Source organism: Mytilus trossulus, chromosome 1, assembly GCF_036588685.1.
Source record: "Mytilus trossulus isolate FHL-02 chromosome 1, PNRI_Mtr1.1.1.hap1, whole genome shotgun sequence".
Classification (NCBI taxonomy): Eukaryota; Metazoa; Mollusca; class Bivalvia; order Mytilida; family Mytilidae; genus Mytilus; species Mytilus trossulus.
Genome location: NC_086373.1, coordinates 37,204,672 through 37,230,633, shown reverse-complemented (window position 1 = coordinate 37,230,633; position 25,962 = coordinate 37,204,672). Strand labels below are relative to the sequence as shown.

Here is a 25,962-nt window from a genome sequence, read left to right as displayed (position 1 = left end):
GTACCCCTTCATATTTTATAAATTATATAACACTTGAAGTTTGACACTACATAACAGTGCAAAGACTCCATGCTAGCTAACATACTATACAATAAAGTTCAAGGCTAGTATCCAGTGATTCTTATATAAAAAATCCCAAGTAGGAAAAACTTAGAAGGAATATTTATTACTTGATAAAATATAAGACTAGACACAAGGTCATAGACAAAAATGTGAACAGAAAAATCACCTAAATGCAGCTCTTGAAAAGAAAAAGGGTATGTTTGAAAAATTAAAAAGCTGTTCGTGAAATGTAGTTTTTAAACATTTTTAAATATTTATACAAAACCAATTTATTGAAAAAGGTTTAACAATAAGCTTTAACTCCTTCTTCCATTGATAGAAGCATTATTGACACAAAGCATTAGGCTTTTGGTTAAAATAATAAAAGATTTTGTACGTTAGGGTTTCAAAATTAATGCAATCCTAGACCAGCTGAGGTTGTTAGCCAGGGTTTCATTTAATCAATGGAAGACCTACAGTAGTCTGTACTAAGCTTGTCTGTCCGTCAATATATTCGCCCATCACAAATTGTTTCCGTTTTCAAACTTAAACCCTTGGCCTTGGGTAAAAAAACTTGGCACAATTATTCACTACTACTTGAAAGTGTGACAGGTACAAGGAAGAAAATGAATGACATTTTAAATTCATTGAAAGTCATGGTCAACTTGTAGTAAACTTTGTTCAACTTGGCAATCCCTGTTCAGATGTTCAATTGTTTCAGTTTTTAGGCTTTTGAGTTTTGAGATGAATTATTGGTATATCAGAGACTTTCTACTTTCTGTGGGTTTGAATTAAGCTATATTTAAATCTTAATATTCCATCATTGTTCCTCAGCTGTTGTTACTTGTAAACTGAAGCAGGGCCCTCTGGACTGTGTAATGGCTCATATCACTATCCTTTAGTTAATTTGTGTACATGTATACTCAAGCAGGGCCCTCTGGACTGTGTAATGGCTCCTATCACTATCCTCTAGTTAATTTGTGTACTTGTTTACTCAAGCAGGGCCCTCTGGACTATGTAATGGCTCCTATCACTATCCTCTAGTTAATATGTGTACTTGTATACTCAAGCAGGGCCCTCTGGACTGTGTAATGGCTCCTATCACTATCATCTAGTTAATTTGTGTACTTGTATACTCAAGCAGGGCTCTCTGGACTGTGTAATGGCTCCTATCACTATCATCTAGTTAATTTGTGTACTTGTATACTCAAGCAGGGCTCTCGGGACTGTGTAATGGCTCCTATCACTATCCTCTAGTTAATTTGTGTACTTGTAAACTCAAGCAGGGCTCTCTGGACTGTGTAATGGCTCCTATCACTATCTTCACTAGTTAATTTGTGTACTTGTATACTCAAGCAGGGCTCTCTGGACTGTGTAATGGCTCCTATCACTATCCTCTAGTTAATTTGTGTACTTGTATACTCAAGCAGGGCCCTCTGGACTGTGTAATGGCTCCTATCACTATCCTCTATAGTTAATTGGTGTACTTGTATACTCAAGCAGGGCCCTCTGGACTGTGTAATGGCTCCTATCACTATCCTCTAGTTAATTTGTGTACTTGTATACTCAAGCAGGGCCCTCTGGACTGTGTAATGGCTCCTATCACTATCCTCTATAGTTAATTTGTGTAATTGTATACTCAAGCAGGGCTCTCTGGACTGTGTAATGGCTCCTTTCACTATCCTCTATAGTTAATTTGTGTACTTGTATACTCAAGCAGGGCTCTCTGGACTGTGTAATGGCTCCTATCACTATCCTCTAGTTAATTTGTGTACTTGTATACTCAAGCAGGGCCCTCTGGACTGTGTAATGGCTCCTATCACTATCCTCTATAGTTAATTGGTGTACTTGTATACTCAAGCAGGGCCCTCTGGACTGTGTAATGGCTCCTATCACTATCCTCTAGTTAATTTGTGTACTTGTATACTCAAGCAGGGCCCTCTGGACTGTGTAATGGCTCCTATCACTATCCTCTATAGTTAATTTGTGTAATTGTATACTCAAGCAGGGCTCTCTGGACTTTGTAATGGCTCCTTTCACTATCCTCTATAGTTAATTTGTGTACTTGTATACTCAAGCAGGGCTCTCTGGACACTGATGTCTCCAATCACTTTAATACCTGTTATGATGTGAAATTATTTATTCAGGCAACAGTGCAAATTTTTGTCTTTTCAAATTTTGAAAATTTCACTAACAAACAAATACTCCCTTCCTTTTACCCATGAGTATCATTACTTCTTGACTATTTGTATCAAGTCAAATATATTAAGTTGTTGACATAATCTTGTTTAAAATCTAAAATTAAAGTATCCTGAGTATTTAGAGAAATAATTACCAACTCACTTGCAACAGATTGTATGGGTTGTATTTGATTTTAAAACAAGTTAAAGTAATGTTTATACACAATCATATACATGTAGTATATATACCAATACACATAATTAACAGCGCTCTGAATTATGTGTATTGGTATATATACTATATGTTTATGCTTTTACATTTTTCTCACTGATACACATAGCTAATATGGCTTCTACTAACGAAAGCTCCATTTGGAGTTAATGTGTTTAGAGACTACTTATGTCAGTACGCCTTTCCTATATTGCCTAATTTTTATACACAAGTTCATATTTTATAAATATGAAAAATAACACATAAGCAATTTTAATTAGCTCCTACAGATTAAGTTTGTCATGGATTTTTTGTTGAAAAAAAAATTGTTCAAAGTGTCCAAAGAAAAATGCTTTAATGTAACTTTTAATTGTGTACCCATAGTCTAAGATAGATAAAAGATATAAGAATAATAAATAAGGATACAAAGGATGAGGTTCATTTCTTATTTGAGTGTCCATATCATCATGGTAGTATGTATAAGTAAAATTGAGAAAGGAAATGGTGAATATGTCAAAGCGACAACCACCCGACCATAGAGCAGACAACAGCCGAAGGCAACCAATGGGTCTTCAATGTAGCGAGAATTCCCGCACCCGTAGGTGTCCTTCAGCTGGCCCCTAAAAATATGCATAATAGTACAGTGATAATGGACTTCATACTAAACTCCGAATTATACACAAGAAACTAAAATTTAAAATCATACAAGACTAACAAAGGCCATAGGCTCCTGACTTGGGACAGGCGCAAAATTGCGGCGGGGTTAAACATGTTTGTGAGATCTCAACCCTCCCCCTATACCTCTAGCCAATGTAGAAAAGTAAAAGAATAACAATACGCACATTAAAATTCAGTTCAAAAACATTTATATAAATTATTATAATTGCCATACCAACCCAGTCTCATTATTTGTAATAATCAAAACCTCACAATAATTTCTGAATTTACATTACAATAAAATTTTCAAATCAGCCAAGGTGCTTTCATGGAGAAACTGTCCCTGAAATTGTATATAGCCAACTAAATCAGCTAAGCTAAATGTCAAATATATTAACAGCCTGATTAGTAATAAAAAGGGAAATAATCCATGCCTTTTTCGTTCAAATTGTTTGTACTTTGGACTTTATTATTGTTGTTCAATGTCTGAAACAGTGTTTGATATTATATAATGCTTCTCATGTGAGCCAATTGAATGGAAAAATTATTATTATCTTCTTCTGTCTTTGCAAATTAAAATTTTACCAGTTTTGCACTGTTATGATCAGGTATCTTAGTTATTCAACTAAAAAGCATGCATCTTTAATTATGTATTTAGTTTCACTTTGTCTGTAAATAAAATTACAAAAGTCTGAAAATTAAAGAGTTTGATTAAAACACTCCTGTGCTGACATGAACCATTTATGTTTTGGTAGATAAGAAGACAGTTCTAATCCTTGAAAAATTTATTAGAATATTTAAGGTAATTCTATTTAATCTAAAAGAGCTCAAAGAAAGACAACTCTGGTAGATTAAGTGAATTCAATATGTACTGTATATTTTTTGTTGATTTTCCCCCATTTTTAAGGAGTGCTAAACCCATATAAAAACTATTAATGTGGCGGTTTGCAAATATTAGAAATATTTAACATATTCTTTCATTACATTTTCATGACGCTGCAGTTAGAAAGACTAGTAATGTTTTTCTCCTGTCGACATATATTCCACAAGACTTTAGGCAATCGTGCAACAATCAATCTACATATTGTTGTGCTGATTTTGAGTTGGTGCATCCAGTTGTCATATAAACAACTTGAAATTTTAAAACATTTATTAACTTATAAGTCTATGACATAGGAAATTTTTAAGTGAGTTTTTGTCAGTATTCTTTTCTGCTGAATTTGACCTGAGATACTGAAACAACATTTTTGTAGGACTTATTTATTATTATATAGATAATAAATAACTTTTATTTAACCCACAATGTTATGAAAATGCATCAGAAAAAGGTCCTTGAAAATTATTCAAAAAGCAAGACATAGGTATGCAGCGTCAACAATGTATTAGTTAGTGATTAGGTCTAGTTTATGGTGAACCACTAGTGGTAAGGGGAAGATATTTGGTATGCAGTTGTATTAGTATTAGCACATTACATTACCATGGAGATTATTTGACCCAGCCACCTCAGTTATGGTCTATTGACTTTAGAATTTTTGCTTAGTTTTCATGTATTAGTTTGTGATTAGGTCAGTTTATGAGGAACCACTAGTGGTAAGTTAATAATAATTAGTATACAGTTGTATAAGCATTTGCATATCTCATTTCCATGGAGGTTATTTAACCTCACCCTCTCAGTCATTGTCTATTGACTTTAGAATTTTTGCTTATGTTTCATGTATTTAGTTTGTGATTAGGTGAGTTTATGGGGAACCACTAGTGGTATTACTCAATTTATTTCACTTGACTGGGCGGAGTTTAACCGGTTCGCTCATAATAAACCAGTCCATCTATAGTTAGGGGTTTAAGGATAAGCTCAAAAATGAAGTGTCCAGTCATTGTTTTGTAAATTCCCTTGATGACACTGATAGGTGATTAGAAATCAATAATAATTATAACGGTAATCATCCTTATCACACACATCTTCACATAGACTGTCCTTATGCAAATTAAAACGTTAGCTCCGCCCGATCAGTTGAAATAACCTTGGTAATAAGTTACTGATTATTATTACCTAGTTGCTTAAACATTGGCAAACCTCATTTCCATGGAGATTATTTGACTTACATGTTAAAGTGTTGCTATTTTAATTTCAGCATTTGGAGGGGCTGATCCAGCCATTTTAAAAAGGTGGGTTGCTAAACCAGGAGAAAGGGGGGTCCAATGACACGTCCCCATTCAAATGCATTGATCGTCAAAAAAAAGGGGGTTCCAACCCCCTGAACCCCCCTCTGGATCCGCGCCTGATTTGCATTATCTAAATTACATCTCTGTGTCTCTGTGATAACATTTTATATTTTCTGCACCTCTACCACTTAAATAAATACTGACTTTAACAAAAAAAGAAAAAATACTTTTTTTAGGACATTGTGGTTTTTTTTTAAAAACTTTTTCACATTTTGTCATGCAAAGGCTATTAATAGCCTACTATGTGGTAGGTGTTTGTGCTTATTGTTGAGGATTGTTACTGACCTAAAACATCTTTAGTGGATAGTTGTCTTTTTGCGATCATAATACATCTTATTTTTATACTGATTATTTTTTTGTCTTCATGCAATCATGATAAGTTTATAGAATGCTCAAATAATAGCTTTTAAAAGATCAAACCCCTATTCTATTGTCAGAAAAATTGAAGTTAGTTATTTCCTAATGATTGTTCAATCAACTACAACTGATAATTGAAAGTTCAGGATGTTTTCCTGTATGGTTTGAAGCTTTCAATCCATAATATGTAAATAATTACTCTTGAGGATGCAAGTCCAAATGGTTTGAAACTTTATCAGATTGATGCTTGAACACCATCTTTTATAAGCATGTATTGAACAAGTACACATATTTGTTTATGGGCCAGCTGAAGCCTGTGTTATGGTGCTGTATTTAATACCCTTTGATGACCTTCTGCTGTTTTTTGGTTCAGGTTGTTATCTCTTTGACACATTCCTTGTTTCCATTTTCCATTTCTATCATCTTTTAATAAGCAACAGATGACAAACATAGTGTATATGAACAAGTTCAGCATTTTCTATGAAACAACTTGGCCAATTTTAAACAAATTTGCAGGAAAAAAAGTCTTCTGAAACTGCCAGGAGAAATGTTTTAAAACTAACATGACCAGATTGATGATTGAGAAACTCTAAATTCTAAAACAAATAATCATTTAATAATGATTAGTTAAAAACATGACAGTATTGCTGGCACACAATTCCTATTGAACCCTATGGGAAATCATATTTTAATAATTTCTACAAAACAACATGGTCAATTATAATCAAACTTGGAAGAAATTATTCATAGGGATTTCCAGGAGGGCCTGGGTCCCCCTTTTGTGGGAAAAAAATTGGTTTAAATATGCTACTGTGATGTATGAAATTTCTATTCTTGATTTGTTTCATAGATTATTAAATAAATTCAGGTTGGCTAATTTAAAATACCTTTTTTTCTGAAATAACCAGGCAAAATGATTTGAAACATTCAATAATTGGGAGACCATCTACAAACAATTCACAGTATCATGTAATGCTGGAACCATGACATCCTGTTCAACCCTTCTCTTAGTGTCAGTCTACTGTGGATCCAAGGCTCAGGTAATACAGATCCAGTGGCAAATAGCTTACATCAAAACATTATGTTCAAAATCTCATTTTCTCTGAAACCACTTGACCAATGTTTAACCACAGAGGTCTTATAACCTACTAGTACTTGATTTGATCTCCCTTAGCAGGAAAGATATATAGAAGCAGAGGCGGATCTAGGGGTCGGGCCCAGAACCTCTTTTGTGGGAAAAATTGGTTGATTTTTAAGGGAATCGCTGAAGATTGACTGGAGCAGGTCCCCCTCTTAGGCAGTCATTGGGCCATACTTATGTAAAAATGTAGGATCTGCCACTGAGAAGGTTTTCTACATTGAAATGGTTCTCATTTGGTTTTAAGAGGTAGTTTATCACGGCACATAAGTTAAGATGTTTACCACTGGTTTCAAGTTATCTATCAAATTTAAAATTGGAACTCTTTCATAGTGTTCAGTCTTATATCTTGGGTTGCTGTTGACAGGAGAACCTCGAGAGGAGAACAAACATAGGAATAGATACAACTCATTTATTTCAAAAATAAGGAAAACTTTGGGCTTAAAATTTTTGCTACCTCTGGCTGTCTTTTTCAAGGTTTTCTGGGGTTGATAACATTTTTTATTAATTTTAGTTGAAAAATTGTTTATTATATAAGTATCTCCCATAACACAGACCATTTACCTAATGAGCACATTTACACATCCCAACATCTGTTTATCAGATAATGGAGCCCCATTAGCACATAAGCTGTTTAATAAAACCTCATTTTAATATTTTTATTGAAAGATAAATACCATGTATACAAACATGTAATTATTTTCTCAAATAAAGATTACCATGTGTACACATAACTTGTCATTGTTCTTTTTGGTAACAATGTCAAGTTCAGTTCAGGTCACGGTTCGGTGACCTTTGTTTACCCATATGACCAATGGACTGTTCCAACAGAAAGAGATGACCCACTTGTTTATTTACGCTAAGGTTACAAATTTTGTCAAGAAGAGAATGAGTCCTGATTTCCGGAATTAATGATTGAATTTGTAATACCATGTGATTATACTCCTGTGTATTGACTATTGACTTTGTCATTGTTTGTGTATTGGTGATTGTCAACTAAATTTTACAATTGCATTTATCTCCGAGTGTGACACCAAGCAATACTATATTTTACCGATGATGAGTTGAGGAACTTGATTAAGGCTTAATATGACTTCACCTGGGGATCCTAAAAACTTCTATTTAACGAGATCAACATCTCTAAGAAGATCCAAACGAAAATCCACGGGATTTTATGGCCGTAAGTACAACATTTTAAAATTTTCATGGTTGACAAAATTCACAGTTAAAAGATTTTTTGTGAATGAAAGGATTGCCGCCTTGTGTTTAAAAATATGTTATCTTGTGATCTACAAATTAGCCTATGATAATTACAATTGGTTAATCTGATTAGAAGGTAATACACATCGTTGAGATAATAAAATGTCAAAACAGGATTTTCAGTAAAATAATGAAGAAGGGTGTGGATAATAAAATTAATATTAAAAGGACTGCTTGTAAGTTTTTTTTTGGCATGTACATGTATTTTTTTTATGGTATCCACATAACCTTTTATTTATATAACTATATCTATTAGAATTGTCTGCATGTCCCACTATTAGAGAATTTTGTACATTCATGGCAAATAAGAAATAAATAAATGACATGAAATTTAAAATCAAGTACATGTAGATAAAACATTTTTGAAGTAAGAAATTATGAATTTAAAGAAATTGTTTTATTTCTTTCTCAAAAACTTTTTATAAGCTTTTGAAAATGAAGAGGCAGTGGAAGAAAAAAAGACATACATACATGTACATGTATCTAGTATGTGATTTTCATGTGCAATGCACAGGAGAAATACTGCTTGTATAGATACATTTTATCCACAGCACTGATTCTATTTCAAAGGGTTCTTCAAACATTTTTTTAAACTAAGAGCAGATATTATAAATATTTATAGATTATATAAGAATACATGTATACTCGTTCAAAGCAATTTTAATTTTATATTGGAGATCTCTCTCTAAAAATTTGTCCATTTCTATTTTATTTTCAACAAACTTATTCAAGCATTCCATTTATTATACTTGGAATGTACATGTATAATTGTCACTATAAAGTTTTATGATTTTGCTGTTGTGATTATTTAAGGGTCAACAATTTACACTGGACATGGAGAAACTACAAATTTGTTACCACAATCAATGATGTTAGAATTTTTACCTACCCTGTACCAAGGTACATTTATACATGCACATATTATATAATATGTAATATGCATTCATTCATAAAGTTTAAAAATGTAAACTATGACCCAGACAATAATTGTAAATCAGAAATCAATAGGAAAGTAACAGCATTGTATGTACAGTTAAAAGGATTGGGTATTGTCAGTTGTGAAAATTGGAAACAAACCAGATAAAAAGGACAATAGAAATGAACTAAAGACTATAGTATAGAAATTAACTAAACATTATGCAATTCAATGGTGTTGACATTTTGTATTTTAGAAGGTTATGGGAAGATGTTTGATTTTCCTATGTATGTACATGTAGTCTACATGTAGTTCATTTTTGCGGTCTTTAGATCAAATACAGTGTACAATGTCTACTCTCTTTAGATCAAATACAGTGTACAGTATCTACTCTCTTTAGATCAAATACAGTGTACAGTATCTACTCTCTTTAGATCAAATACAGTGTACAATATCTACTCTCTTTAGATCAAATACAGTGTACAATATCTACTCTCTACTCTCTTTAGATCAAATACAGTGTACAATATCTACTCTCTACTCTCTTTAGATCAAATACAGTGTACAATATCTACTCTCTACTCTCTTTAGATCAAATACAGTGTACAATATCTACTCTCTCTAGATTTTTCATTTCCCTTGATCATCCTTCTCAAGAGGGCTGCTTATTTTTGTCCACTTATGTTTCTATCTTACTTTGTAAAAAGATATACATGTAATATGTTTAAAAGGATATATGAATAAGAGATGTTAATGAGGTTATTATATTACAAATTTCTCTAGTAAAATATCAGATAATGTAGAAATATATTGAAGTTACCACCTTTTAGTTTGCTTATGAAGAATCTTATTATCGCATGTACATGTTTAAGTTTAGTCTGAGATTACTCTGATGTCCAAGGGCTGTTTTGCTTGACAGCTGGGCCATGCTGTTGGACATCAGAGAGACTGAGAGATTACTAATGCTAATTTAGCATCATTCAAAGTTTGTTATTAAGATCCAATGAATACATGTAGTTGGACCACATAAAATGACTGACATGACTGACATACTTCGACTCCTCATCAGGCTCTTTGTGTCTTTTACTGCAAAATTTAACTTAGTTCATTGCACATTGTGTGTAAAATAATATAGACTGAAAGAAACATCATGCATGTGTATCTTCAAATGGCCTTTGAATGAGCCTGTTCTTTAAAAAAAAAAAGGAATTGACCTGAACTGGTATTCTATAGCTATATTTCATAATAATTGTGAGGGTTTTATAACCCCCCCCCGCTCCTTAATAAACTCACTTTGAATTGGAAAACATACTGATGCAAGACTTTCATAATTTTAAACAGAGTGTAATAGTCTGATAGGCTCAGCAATATATTATATGTACGGCTTACTCTTAAATGTTGTATGTTACAAAAGTACAAAGTAACAAGCCCTACAGGGTATGTACAGTATACCCATGTGTTTTATGTAGGACAAGACATATAAGGTAAAACTTCACATCACCATTTATTTTGTCTTTATATCAAATATTTATGCAAGTTGATATGTAATGTATTTACTTTGATGTAAATTTAACATTATGTCAGCGTTAATTGATCCTTGATATTATGCTGGGTCACGGCTTGGTTGTCAAAAAGGTTACACCTTGAAAAAATAATGAAGATATTATTTAACAATGCCTGGAGCTCATGTATGATCAGGTGAATTCATTACACTGACAAACTCCTTTTGAAATATTAAAAACCTATACAGCTACAGTTAGATTTATAAGAAGATTTAGGTGGTCAATTATGATTGCCTGGTCATACATTTATACAAGTATAATCTTTTAAACTGTTACTTGACCTTTAAACTTTGTCAGTAAGCACTTACTCTGATTTCCTGCCTTTATTTTAAGAAGTACTTGTATATATTTAAATATTGGTCCTTAAAGATTTTGTCAATAATTTAAAATTGCTTGTTTTCTGTTGGTAGCATATTTCCTTTAAGGACTAAAGGTTCATGCTTAAATTGAGAACACTACAATGCATATGCAGACTACAAGTGTACCTGTTGTTAATGATTTAATTTTGTAAGCACCAAGAAGTCATTTCAAACTTTTGATAAGATCCAACTCAGAATGATGAGTTTACTGTGGTATTAAAGTCATCATACAATTCTGCTCAGTATGAAAACCATTGCAAGAACATTTAAAATATCTAGCAGTAACACCACTATTATGTCTGTATGTTATCAAAATAGAAAAGTTTAACATTCGTTCAATTATTGATAAAATCCTTTTTCTAGCCCCTTACGTCTGTGGGTGACAGAACCATCGTTATCATTAAAATCCTTTCTCTAGCCCTGTGACAGAACCATCATTATAAATAAAATCTTTTTTCTAGTCCGTAATTCTGTGGGTGATAGATTACCATCAGTGTCAATTGAATCCTTTTTCTAGCCCCTACATCTGTGGGTGACAGAACCATTATCAATAACATTCTTTTTCTAGTCCCGTGACAAAACCATCATTATTAATCAAATCCTTTTTCTAGCCCCGTGACTAAACCATCGTTATCAATAAAACCCTTTATCTAGCCCCTTACGTCTGTGGGTGACAGGACCATGGTTAACAATAAAACCCTTTTTCTAGCCCCTTACGTCTGTGGGTGACAGGACCATCGCTAACAATAAAACCCTTTTTCTAGCCCCTTACGTCTGTGGGTGACAGGACCATCGCTAACAATAAAACCCTTTTTCTAGCCCCTTATGTCATCATATCTATTTACCAAGTGTTGAGAATGTAATAACTGTTGGTCTTGATCTGTCAGAGTCAATAAAACCCTTTATCTAGCCCCTTACGTCTGTGGGTGACAGGACCATCGCTAACAATAAAACCCTTTTTCTAGCCCCTTACGTCTGTGGGTGACAGGACCATCACTAACAATAAAACCCTTTTTCTAGCCCCTTATGTCTGTGGGTGACAGAAGCATCATATCTATTTACTGAGTGGTGAGAATGTAATAACTGTTGGTCTTGATCTGTCAGAGTCAATACAATCTATATTGATGATATATAAATAAACACTTATTTCATCAATAATCCACCACTCAGAACTGATCATAATGTTTACTCATAAGCCTGTATCTATCTGCTAATGATTAATATCAGAAAGTGATTAGGGTTGGTCTCACAGACACTTCTACTGGCATGTGTTATGCTACGTTTACTTTTTGTTATGATTTTCGAATTGGCCTTCTTGAAAGTTTAAGTAAAAAATCAGGCTTTAGACAGTTAATCAGTTGTATTGACAAATAGTATTTGGCACAGACTCGCAAAATAATTCTTTAACTTTGAATATATTTTTAGAAGCAAAATATTGGTCTGAATTGATAAAAACAGTGTAGATATTTTTAATACATTTTCAATTCATAGTTATGTTACATTTGTACTTCACAAGGTCATAATACAGTAAGGTCATGCTAATAATATACTGTGGATTCATTTATTTTCGTGGGTACCAATTTTTCATGGTTTGAGTAGAACTTGCATATTTGTTTATATTTAATTTTGTGGTTTTGGCAAGATCTGCATACATTCCCTCAGAAAGGAGTACGATATTAAAGGACCGATTTTGGCCTCAAATTTCAGGTCTATCTGACGAAAGATTTTGACCACTTTTTGAACACTTAAGTGTCTATTTCATTTGAATCAATTAGTTTATGTGAAAGATTTGGACTGATTTAGTCATTAAAAACCATCCGATTCAAGCTCAAATATGCCGGAAAATGTCACTTTTCAGACGGTTTTTGTCAATAATGAAAGTGGCCGCATCCGTGGTTCATCCTCAACCTTTATATATGTTATGTATTATCATAAAATACAACTTACATTTCAATATTAAGGATGCGGCCACTTTCGTTTTACACGAAAACCGTCTTAAATTTAACTAAAATGCTAGAATTTTGAAGATTTCAGTAATTTAGCATGACTTCATGGTGCTAGTACCCGATATATGTGCATTGTATTGTCGGAAACAGCTCATATTTATGTAGCAGGAGCATTCTACTGTCAAATAAATAACTAAAAGTTTATATTTTAACAATTTTGTAAAACTGCAATATTCTGGGGCCAAAAAGGGGTCTTACTGGACCTACTCCTTTGGCAATTTGTTGAATATTTGAACTCTTGGTTCACCAGGTGTACCCACGAAATCCACGAAAAAGTATTAGTAAAATGTGGATATAGTTGGGATCTCTTGCAGTTTCATATACATAGACTTGTATGTAAAAAAGGTATTGCTCCGAGTGTTTGCTGGTCAGGTCTTCCCACCACCTTTTTTTTAAATCCTGGATCTGCACCTGATATAACAAAAAGACTATAAATTGGATGCAAACTTCAGGAGTGACAACATTAGGAGGTACATCTTCATCTGGAAGAAGCCAATGAAAATAAGCATGACCACACATGTTAATCTGTTAAATAGCTGTGAATATCATCTCCTGAATCATGACTAAAGTAATCTTTACACACATAAATATAGGTTGTAATCAAAGTTTCTTTAAAATTTGAGGGCATCAAGTTAAATCAAAACAGTTTCTTATCTGATCCACAGGAAATGCACAGACAAGATACACCAAAAGATTATCAGGTGCAGGAAGAAACAAAGTGACAGCTGGACTAATATTATTGCTACCATTTAGAATTTCCTATTATCTGACCATGCTATTTTTGGGGGATAAAATTTGGGTTTTAAAAAAACCAGATCTAACCCTATAGAAATATCAGTTGAGTTGGAATGTGGCATTCTGAGGTACTATTTCAAAGCCCCTATATGCATGATATGCCTTAATGTCTATCAGTTGAGTTGGAATGTGGCATTCTGAGATACTTTTTCAAAGCCCCTATATGCCTTAATGTCTGTATCAGTTGAGTTGGAATGTGGCATTCTGAGGTACTATTTCAAAGCCCCTATATGCCTTAATGTCTGTATCAGTTGAGTTGGAATGTGGCATTCTGAGGTACTATTTCAAAGCCCCTATATGCCTTAATGTCTGTATCAGTTGAGTTGGAATGTGGCATTCTGAGGTACTATTTCAAAGCCCCTAATGCCCTATTGTCTGATTTTTTTTATAATTTAAGACAATGCTTTTGTTCCTTAGATTACATTTTTTGCAACAGCTCAAACAAAAGAAGGATAATTTGAGGAACATATGAAATTGAGAATGGAAATGGTGACTGTGCACGTGTCAAAGAGTCAACTACCCGACCAAAAAGCAATGTTGGAAACAGTTGAAGACTATAAAGATAATGCTGATTCATACAGATTTTGTAAAAAAGTCCCCTTAACAGAGAACAGTAGTTCATCATGATAAATTTATATTTATAACTTAGGATTTCTTCCTTCCTGAACTTGTAAAACCAATATTTATAATTCAGTTTTATATATTTAATATATGTTTTTAACGGATGTGTCTGTGGTGATAACATTTTCAACAATATACATAAAGCCTCTCTGAAAAAATTAATTTAATTTATCCATAGGGATTCTCTGTAAAATGTCCATGTATGATCCAGTAGACAAACATCCTTGCAAGAGCAGTTCCCACAGTATTTCTAGTCCATTAAATAATAGTTATAAGAAGATGTGGTATGAGTGCCAATGAGACAACTTTCTATCCATGTCATAATTTGTAAAAGTCGACCATTATAGGTCAAAGTATGGTCCTCAACACAGAGTTTTTGCTCACACCAAACAGCAAGCTATAAAGGGTCTCAGCAATGACTAGTGTTAAACCATTCAAACGAGAAAACCAACCATCTAAATTAAAATATATAAGAAATGACAACCACTGAACATCAGGCTCCTGATTCAGAATCAGGTATAACAAATGCAGCATGTTTAAACGTTTTATTGGTACCAACCTTCACCCTTACCTGAAAGCATATATATATAGACTATGAAAAAAAGTGGCTGACAATAAAAAAATTATCAATGCACTCATTGCACAGCTCCTTATTTTAAGATATACTGTCCCACAAAAGCTCTGGAAATGTTCTTTTAAATATGATTGACAACAACTGCTAGGTTATTGCAATAACAAACAAGGTCTACATATAGTGTGCTGAGTGATATTTTATGGGTATGATGGCCATTACTGTCACTTATAAATCTGTCTCATAAATGATAGAAATTTCCACTTAATTTGGACATTATTTACATATTTGGCCGTTGTTTATTAAAAAGAGAAGAGGATGTGTTCAATGTCTTCCTCCTCTTAATCGGAACTTATAAGCTTATGTGTCACTTGAAATCAACAACATATAATGTTCTGAAAAAGGGCATGCATAGACTAAGAGTTTACTTTATATTATAGCTATTAATAATTTGTGTACGACCACACATTGTTTTGTATAAATCTGCATTATGTAGATATTACCCTGAATAGTAGGGATGATAAGAATGTTGAATACAGCAGTCCTGACTGGTACCTTGAAAGCTTGTTGAATATGAATGGTTCCAGTCTAGAGATCAATTATTGTTGTTGATGACAGATGGAATATAATAATGTATTTTTACAAGTTCAGGTGTTGTAATGAGTGACAGCTGCTGTTCCTTGAGGATTTTTAAATCAGAAATATGTAGATTTCTCCTTTGTTCATTGTGAATGATTGATTTTAAATATGCAAAGTATTTTACATTTGGGTCCATTTCACAGTTGTTTATTTAACATACCAGATCACTTATCTATGTCCTGCAGTGTTGGACCACCATTAGTTTTGGGGATTGTGGTTGCTTTTGAGGTTGACCAATCACCACATGTTAATCGGTTAAAAAGCACAGGATAAAAACTATTTACTGTTATATTTTTGATTTTGTATTTTTTATTTAACTCTTTTTTAATTTAAAAAGTGAAAATCTTGCATTTTGTTTATAAATAATTAATTTCTGTCATAATTCCAAATAAAGGTTTCAGGAAACAAATAAATGTAAGTTGTATTGTTTCAAGTGTTCTAGTTTTATTTAGCCCTATTTTATTTAGTACTTGAGGGAAGGAAATTCATAGATTGCTTGAAAATGAAGTGTGTATAATGAATTGGTTTTAGTGTTGTTGTCGTGTGCGTAATGGCTTCAGTCAAGAGAAGATTAAGTAAGTTTTTTGCAATTATTCAAGCTTATCATTACTATATTCATGTATTTAAGACTTTTATTGTGGTATTTTTACTCAGAAGTTACCAATTTCTGATGACTTATTGATGTATTTTGATGTAGAAGGAAGTATTAATCTAAGTTGCTGTGAAAAATGTTAACCTACATTGTACATTGGATTCATTAATAGTTGATGCAAACCAATTTTTGTGGGTACAGAGGTAACACAAATTTTAAATGTTCAAGAAGTAACAATTTTTTTAAAGGCATGATTGTGCATTTGTTTTATGAAATGAAATTAGATAGCCATGAATATATATGCATAATTTGGTTGACTGGGATGGAATATCTGTTTTTACTTGTGCCATGAACCAATCATGGTTTCACAAGAGTAACATGAACAAGTAATTATTCTGATGGCCTGTAGTTGGAATAGAGTTGCTCAACCTTTACCAGTAGTTTTCTCTGTGGTGTCTCTTCACAAGCGTTAAAAAAGAGTGTATTACACACAATATCAGTTGGCAACTATGGTCTTCTGGACTTTTGTTATCCCTTTGTACCCCTTCTTATTGGTCTGGACTTTTGTTATCCCTTTGTACCCCTTCTTATTGGTCTGGACTTTTGTTATCCCTTTGTACCCCTTCTTATTGGTATCTTGACTCTGCCCTTCTTTTATTTACTTGATGTTTATGTACAATTAATTAAGACAACAGCTTTAGAGAGTCTTAGTTAAAAGAATACAATTGAAATATCTGTCTAAACCAAACCTTGCTCAAATCAGAAACTGAACTTTTGTATGGGCAGCCAATTTTTTTTTTAAATAATTGTGCTAGTCTAAACCAGAAATGTCCAATGAATCTGAAGGCATTCTTCTTGTTGTAGACAGGTTTCACTGTGGTTTGAATTTCAATTTGTATAGAATCTTTGTTTAGATTTAGAGTTATAGCCCTTTGTTTTGAAAACAATTTGTATTTTCATGCCAAATACCAGAATTTCTATGCCAGTACACAGAAAAAGTGTAGATAGAAAGTTAAAAATATGATGTCAAAGTGCCAAAAGGAATACATTTTTGAAAACTTTTGAAAATTTTGACTGCAGGGAGTTGCAGACTAAAATGGCAGATCACATTTACTAACATCCTCGTTCATTTACATTGTTAATAATTTGGTCACCTCTTAAAATTGACATTAATAAAAGTATACAAACGTGACATTAGCCATTATATGTTGTGACATTTGTATTACACATGAAGACAGTCTCTGTTTTGTGCAATATGTTCCATATGCTTGATGTCCAATCTCCATCTGTTTATCTTGGGATGCTATTTTTAGAGAAATTTGAACGATAATATTAAAGATTTTTGTATAAATCTGCACAGTAAATCCTTTCATCATTAATACAAGGCTGCCTGTTTGATGTAATGACTCACATTTAACAAAATTTAAAGGATTTGAAGTTTGCAGGAAATCTACACTACAAAAATTTGCTTCACAAAAGCAAAAGACCGATTAACTGACTTGAAACAGTTTTGAAAAAGTGTGACGTCAAGTTGTTACAGTTAGTACTTGAAATGGAATTGTGATTGAGGAGTTTCCATATTGGTTTGGAATGAATGACAGTCTGAAACTGATCTTGTTATTCTTTTTTGTCATTTGATAGATTTCCCAATAACAAAAGATTTTGGATAATATGTGAATGAAGTTTAAATTAAAACAAAGGGGAGTGCTCAATGTGCTGTAAACTTAGATTGCATCAGCTGATTGATAAAAATATAGATACATTTTATTGTTACCTCTGGCTTCTTGTAAATTAAAACGACTTGTAAAAAAATCAAACAGAAGGCTTACGTACACAGGGAGTTTTCTAAATAGCTGGAGGTTGTGTTTTTATTTCATGTTTGGATAAACTGCCCTCGTTTTTATTAGAGAACATTTTAAAGGTGAAAATAAGTCAATAACATGGACGTTGTGTTTTTATTTCATGTTTGGATATAACTGCCCTTGTATTTATTAGATGAGATTTAAAAGGTGAAAATAAGTCAAAAGAAATAAAACTTTATGTGGACACCTTGAAAGGATGTAGAGATTTTCATTATTACCTTCAGAAATGTGTCGTGGGTAAACAAAGCGTGTATAATTGGCTTATGAATGTTAACCTATTCAGTCAGTTGGACAGTATCGTATTTGTATATCTAGATAGGACATGGATCATTCATGATAGAAATCGACTTCATTTCTGGAATATAGAAATTGTTGCTATGGATATCTATAATGTTTCTCTAACTTAATCACATTGAAAGGATACAACGGGGAATTGAAGCACATTTTTTTGTTGTATTTGTATTGTCATAGAGTTGAAATATTATATACTTCAAAAGAGTTGTGCTTTCAGTGAAATTGCAAAGCCAATCAACTTTAATTTCACATAGATATTCATGACAATGGATTTTGAAGCTTAAATGGGACAAATATAAGTTAAAAAATAAATGCAATAATATCTAATGGATTAGTTGTAATCTATGGATTAGCAGTGCCTTTGTACATTTTTTCAAGGTTGGTTTGTATTATAACAGTTACTTTGCCATGGTTGTAGTAGAATTACATGCATTGAAAATAGGTGTTGCAGCACACAATAAGTACTGATACTGTCCAGACATAGCGCTTATGTGAAAGTATTGACCATATATAATAAAACCAATACACATTATACAATACTGGTGTCTTAGGCTTATTTCTTATGGATTCAAGTGACGCTGTCTTCTTTTTATTGATCGGGAGAAATTTCCTTACTTGTAACAACTGTGTATGTACACAGTTAAACTGACAATTGTGTGAAAAACTGTTGTGTGATAATACAAATAAATTGTTATGGAAAATACCATATGGATTTTGTACCATTGAATTGGATACAGGTATATATGGAACATAAAAAAAGTCAATATCTAGGATAGAAACCTGAATAAAGTGCTGTGATTTGGATAGTTTGTTTATTTGGAATATTCAAAATGAGAACACGTCAACGGGTCTCATTATTTGCCTGTTATTTGCCGGCTGAAGATGTGGTACCAGTAGGGCCAAGGCTTTTGGGTATGATTTACTTTATATCCTTATATGGTTATTTAATGCTATTCAGTACCACTATACATATATGGTTGTCTTTTATAAATGTCAACATCTATCTAGTTCTATATTTGTACAATTGTTACAAGGTGGAAATGTTTTAACCAAATTTGTTGATTTTTGCTTAAAAAACATGTTAAATAACAGAAAAACAAGTTATGGTATTGAGATGTTGACTTGTAAGTAACAGGATATTGAATTTTAGAGAACTGAGACTTATGGGAAGAACTGCTTATAGTTTATTGGACACACTATATTATATTTATCTCTAAGAATAAATCTTGATAAAACTCACAGCACGACCAGCTTTTGTTTTATCACAACATGACAAAACTAATTATAATGTATGCTCTCTTATATCAACTTGATCATGTTGATAGTAAAAACATTTTCTTTTATTCATAAATAATGAAAATAATTCATTTTTCCATTGGGGAAGTGTCTTTCATCTGTGAATAAATATGCGTAAATTTTGTCTGCAGTATCTATGAAATTGATTCAAGAGTCTTAGAATGCTTATGTTCGGTATCTATGAAATTGATTCAAGAGTCTTAGAATGCTTATGCTCTTGTTCAAATCTATGTGTCATAAGATTTCATGATAAAATGTGTTAATTGAAACTCCTCTAACATACCACGTCTGAAGGCTTTCTCGCAAGTTGATATATTTTTGTCAACCTTTCCCCTGAAATGGTCATGTATTCAGAAATATTTGAGTCAACAAAATCACTAAGCTTTTGATGAAAGTATTAAATATTTTTATATTTTTTCATTGAAAAAGCCTTAATCTTCCACTATAAGTTCAGAAAGTGTAAAGTTAATAAGATATATACACCTTTTACCTGCAGGCTTGTATAAATAAACAGATATAAATTGGATTTGTTATATGTTTACATAGTAAACATCAAATTATTTACCAATAATAAGAGAGGACCCCTTTGTTGTATATAAATAGTATCATTACTTGATCAATAGCCATTTTCCATTGTAAATACCAAATCTTTTATTGATTGGTCAATTTACCCCCCTTTAAGATTTAATTTTATAGGTTAAATGCTAATTTGGAATGTACTTTTCACTTACTCAAGCATTTAATCAAATTGGCCAATTAGCCTAGTGGTCAGTTATCAAATTTGTTAAAATTGGAAAACTGACCATTATATTACCTTCTACCTGACCAACACCTGATGGACATGATGAGTTTCTCTAGTACATAAATCTTTTTAATTTGTAAACATTTGACCTTCGGTCATTGGCCATAGTTTGATCATGTTGATTTGTTGTCTAGTTGGCATCTGATATAGATGGTTATTGACTATGACTGGATGCCTGGCTCTCATCAACTGACCACAGCCCTGGCACATGGCTGATAAATGTGGGTGTTCTGGCCATGGATACTATGTCTGTTGATAAATCTTAAATCTATCAATGTAACAAATAAATGGTTGTACAAATATTTATTTTCTTGTGTAGCATGTTTCATTTATTTTGTAAATATAAGTATCAGAGCTTACCCATACATGCAAATGATAAGGCGGTTTTGTTTTGTTTTTGAGAAATACCTTATGTTGGCTTAAGCAAGGGTAGACTAAAAAAAGATTTTTAAATTTGTGCTTTTGTATTTTATTTTGTAAGTTGTTTTGACCATATGTTGGCCATTGGTTAGGTCTGCAAAGGTGTCTATTGTTTGGATAGCTTAGTACCTTATGTGATTGGATCTAGTAACTTAGTGGTAGAGTCACAGGTCTATTTGGTAGTCTATTTACATTGCTTACCAACCTGTCATGTCTGAGGTTGTGCTTTTACATCCCTCGTGTATTAAGATGTCTTTATTGACCAGGATTGTTTCACTGTCAAAGGTCTGTAGTTCTCTACAATAAGTCTGTCTTCCTTGATCAGTATGAAACATTAATTTTTATATTGCCAAATTTACTGAAAGTGGAGTTAAAACACCAACTAACAAATTTTTAAAAACTAAGGCTGTTCACTGAAGCTCACTGAGTATTCTCCACAAATTTTTATGAGAAATCTGTTTTCATTGAGTTGTTTTCAAAGAACTATTTTGGTATCTGCTGCAGCAAGGGAACCTCTAGTATAGACACTAAAATGAAGTTTTTGCTTTCATTTCTTGATTTAAGCACATTAGATTTATTTGATCTGAAATTACACACTGATAAAATTGAAATAACACAACATTGCCAAAATAAATTTTTGCTTAGATTTTGATCAAACATGTTTCTTTCCCAACCTTAATTTACTAACATACAAATGTACAAGAAATTTAATTAATGCAAGCTAGTATTTGATAAATCAATGTTGGCCTGTTATGTACATGGATGATTTACATAATTATTGAAGCAAAGGTAATTCCCTAAGTTATGTTGATGAAAAAACATCTGTTTACATGCAGATTTAAAGTGTGTACAAAACCAGATGTGTAATCACCAGGACTTCAAAATCAAGATGGCATCTTCTTATAGTATAACATTTCAAATATTATCACCATCATCACTTGGGGAATGTCTCAAGGTGTTTGTCTTAGGCTATTATGATAAGGTTTCCTAATTTCCTAAACTGAAGCGGCACACATCACTTTATAAATTAAATGAAAGCAGATTAATTTCATGGGCATGTGAAAGTTCGTTTAAAGTTTCCCTTCTGTTATCTATGGGCACTGGAGACTGGACATAAGGAAACTGCAATACATAATTATTGGTTAAATCAGGCAGCCTAAAGAAAAGCCTTGATATTCATTTTTCTATTAAATGATCATGACACTAATAGATGAGAGCTAGGTTGGTCTAGAAAAAAATGTAAAATATTTGACGATTTTATAATTTTATAAAAAAAAAATGTGGGATCATAATTATTTATGCATTGCAACTTTTGGAAAATATTTGGTAAAAAATGCAAACAATTTGGTTCTGTTAATGAAATTAGAGAACATGTTATCTACTGCTAAATGGATTATTATTCTTGACATGTACTCAATGAAAATTAATTTTAACCTTTAACTTGCACATGTTTTTGCAACATTTATACCACACTGACATAAACCTGTTTTAACTTTGAACTCTCCCCTTCATGTGTACACACAGCATGCTATTTCTTAAGTACAATGGAGTTTGTTGTGTTGTAAACAGACTGGATGATAATTAGACATGAGACCTCTCAAATCGTCAGGTAATTAGTAGATTTGTTAATTAATTCATCTCATTAATTAGTACCAACGAGGTCTGACATATTGTCGTGTATGTCAGGCAGACATTCAACTGTCAGATGTACGCAGAATATTTAAAGTGGAGAAAGATGTCATAAATGGCTTCTGAAAGATGTTTTCCATACTTCTTGAATGCTTTAATTTCACATGGAAAGTAAAATCATACATTTGTTATTAACAAGGAAATAAGGCTATTAATTTTTTTTCAATTTATCTTCATAAAGTTGTACATGTATGATAGAATAGTGTGTGATTTTTTCGTACATTTGAATTTATTGACAGTGAGAATACATTATTTTAAAAAAAATTTCAGTACAATATCTCTTTGTTATGACTTGCTTTATATATCTAGGAAGTATGTCATAAGGCTGGTCTAACACTACTTTTTTGTATAGTATTCTTGGGGCAGGAGAAAATGTTGATGCAGTTTGAAAGCAGGCAATGTAATATAAATGGACTGCTTCATTGAAATATTAAAGGTGATAGGGGAAATTAATCATGTAACAGTAAGAAAGGGGTCAGGGAGGACATGGAGTGTATCAGTGAGGACATGGAGTGTATCAGTGAGGACATGGAGTGTATCAGGGAGGACATGGAGCGTATCAGTGAATTATTAAAAGTGATGGTTGTAAATGAATCATTGCAGTAAGATTCAAAGGGGTCAGGAGATTCTATAGTTATAATATTCATGTATCTTTTTGCTCTGTATCTTCACTAAGTATTTGCTAGTTATCATAATCCAGTAGCTGAGTTTATATGGTATTTTGGATGGAAGAAACAGTCTAGCTCCTTCTTAACTTTTGACTGATTTTTAAGTTGAGCCTCAATACACTGTAACTGACCATGCTGGGTAGATAGTTTCCTGAGGATATCCAATGTTTTTGGATTTAGGACTGATATTATTTTGTTATTGATACACTGACACTGCTGGCAGACTGTTTCCTGAGGATATCGGAGTGACTACCCCATTATCTAATGTTTGTGAATTGGACTGCTATTAATTTGTTATTTATATATACTGTGCTGGTGGACTGTTCTCTGAGGACATCACTACCCTAGTATAGAGGGTTTTTGTATAGTCCAGATATATCTTCAATAAGCATGATATGGTACTATACCACTGAGAAACTTCCATTTGCCAAAAAGATGTATCATTCAACAATAAACATCCCAATGTTCAAATGCATTTTAAAGAGTTGCTTTTGGCATTCAAATTAGAGTTCTTTTAACTTAATTGCTTTAAAATGATCTAAGATTTCAGACATTCAGTATACATGTATCATTTGATTTTGGAAATGCACTTAAAGGTGCTTGATAATGAAGGCAATTTCATTATTTTAAAATTTGTACTGTAGCATATGTTATGTATATGAAATTTTACTCTTTTTTTGAATTTTTGAATTACAATTTAAAAGACTTGTGACAAAAAATTCAGTATTATAAATTAGATAACACATGCATTGTAGGGATATAAAGTAGATTGTTACCCCTTGCCTTCATGACAATGTTTTCTAAGGGTAACAATCTGCTTTATCACCCTCTCACTATGTGTTATTAATATTAAAGCCTTAGTAAACATCAGCAATTATTGATTAAACCACTGCTTTTGACATGCTTCTGAGAAAGGTCAATTCTCTTTGGTCACATCTGGAAAAGGGGCAACATAATGGAAAAACTTATTAAAGCTTTAGTTGTTCATTATCGCTGCAAATCTCATTCAGGGGACAATGGTTGACAGAAAGTTCAATTAGTGAGCTTTGATTGATTTTGACAAGATGGTGGCTTTTGATTGTTCCTTTATTCACCAGAAAATGTGGAACATCCTTGTCTTAATAGGAAAGATAGCTGGTCATACATTTGACAGCCATATTAAGAGTATAATTGCTATAAGATGTAAAAATGTGTAATTAGAAAAGCTGTCACCTTTCTCTATATAATACAAATATGTAAAGGCACTTCATTAAAAGATTGACTCATTTATTATGAATTCATTAGATTATGATCTATGAATAAGAAGGTCACATGAAGATCATGGTTCATTTGCCTTGACAGTAAACATGTCTAACAATGAAGGTAAATATTATGGAAAAAAGAAAGAAAAAAAATTTCAGAACAGAAAACCTGGACAAATGCCTTCCATTTCATTGCATTATATATAGAAATACTTTAACATTGTTTTCAGTAATTAAGAATAATAGGTTATGATGAGTATACTGATGTCTGACGTACAGGCATTTGTTTGGTTTTCATATTGTGAAAGACAAAAGAGGGAAAACCACAAGTTACAAAGCATTCTCTTTGCCAAATTCTTACAATAATCAATATGCATTTGGATTTTAATCAGTTTTCCTTAGAATTTTTGAAGGTGTAACTGTTTGCAAATACAATGTAATTAGAAAGAATGCAAGTATGGAAAAAGGATAATGAGTTGACCATGCAGAAAACAATTTATTTATTATAATACAACACATGTCACAGACCCACTCCAGTAGTAGTCAGAAAATCATTCTTATTTCACTGTACCACATTGATTTATTATTATTCAGTGACAAAAATTATGCACATTAGCTTTATAAAAAAGTAAGAAGAAAGTTGAACAATACACATCTGACTCAAAAAATTCTTGGTTTGGTTGTACACGTAGGAGCTTTGAGGGCAGAGTCTTGACATATATTTTTTCCCCACAACAGTCCACAGATGTGACTATAACAAGTTGTTGGGTTTGGATGTTGTGATAAAACATAACGTAGTGGACCTCCATAGCCATGTCACGTAGGACAGATTAGTTGTTGTGGCCAAGAGCTTTGACACTTTTGCAACAGTTAAACCCAAAAATGCAAATTTAACATTATTTTATGGATGAAATATAAGATCTGAAAATATATTGCCTATGACCATTTATCAGTAGTTCTGAAGCCATACTCCTTAGTAGATTTGTGAATGAAACCAAAAGCAAGACCTCTCCAAAATTGATAACATTGCTAATAATTTTACATTATGATCATAATGATGTTACTAAGTGCAGTCTGAAAGTAACATTAGAAGTTATGAAATTGATTTTATAAAGAATTTAGTATGTCAGTCTGTTTATCCTTGAGTGATATATGTTTTATGCAAATTGATTGATTCTGAACTTAAAAGAAATGGATCCTTTCAATATAGAGCTTCAGGGAATACTTCATATTCATAGCTGATATTCTTACTCATAAATATCAATTCATGATAAGATAACAAGGTACTATCATACACTATTCTGGTGTTATTCTTTCTTAAAAATGAAACTACACTGTCTGGGTGTCTTGGTAGAAGTCACATGTTCAAGTTTTGTGGAAAAATATTCTGAACTATGCATGTTTTTATTACAATGATTTTATAAATGTATACCTTCTTTAAGTATGAAATCCTATATTGGATATTAACCTTTAGAAAGTTATGATTCTCTATGAAAACATATTGCAGTTGAACTTTGTTTTATTTGAATAAACTTAATGATCTTTTTAAGTCAGTCAGATG

At 32.4% G+C, this 25,962-nt stretch overlaps 1 protein-coding gene across 7 annotated transcripts in view; it reads left to right on the top strand.

The window, feature by feature from the left end:
- The window catches only part of LOC134723402 (SLIT-ROBO Rho GTPase-activating protein 3-like), a 65,041-nt gene that overhangs the window by 12,867 nt on the left and 26,212 nt on the right, over positions 1 to 25,962 (top strand). Inside the window, exon 1 of one of the 7 annotated variants that reach the window (XM_063587020.1) lies at positions 7,634 to 7,988. The exons of 2 other annotated variants lie outside the window; for them this stretch is intronic. In XM_063587020.1, coding sequence (XP_063443090.1) covers positions 7,898 to 7,988 — 91 coding nt within the window. In that variant the 5' untranslated portion in view covers positions 7,634 to 7,897. Of the gene's footprint in view, positions 1 to 7,633; positions 7,989 to 16,009; positions 16,113 to 18,906; positions 19,198 to 22,295; positions 22,413 to 25,962 lie in introns of those variants that run through there. 4 more of the 7 variants (XM_063587043.1, XM_063587050.1, XM_063587027.1 and 1 more) reach the window with 4 other exon arrangements.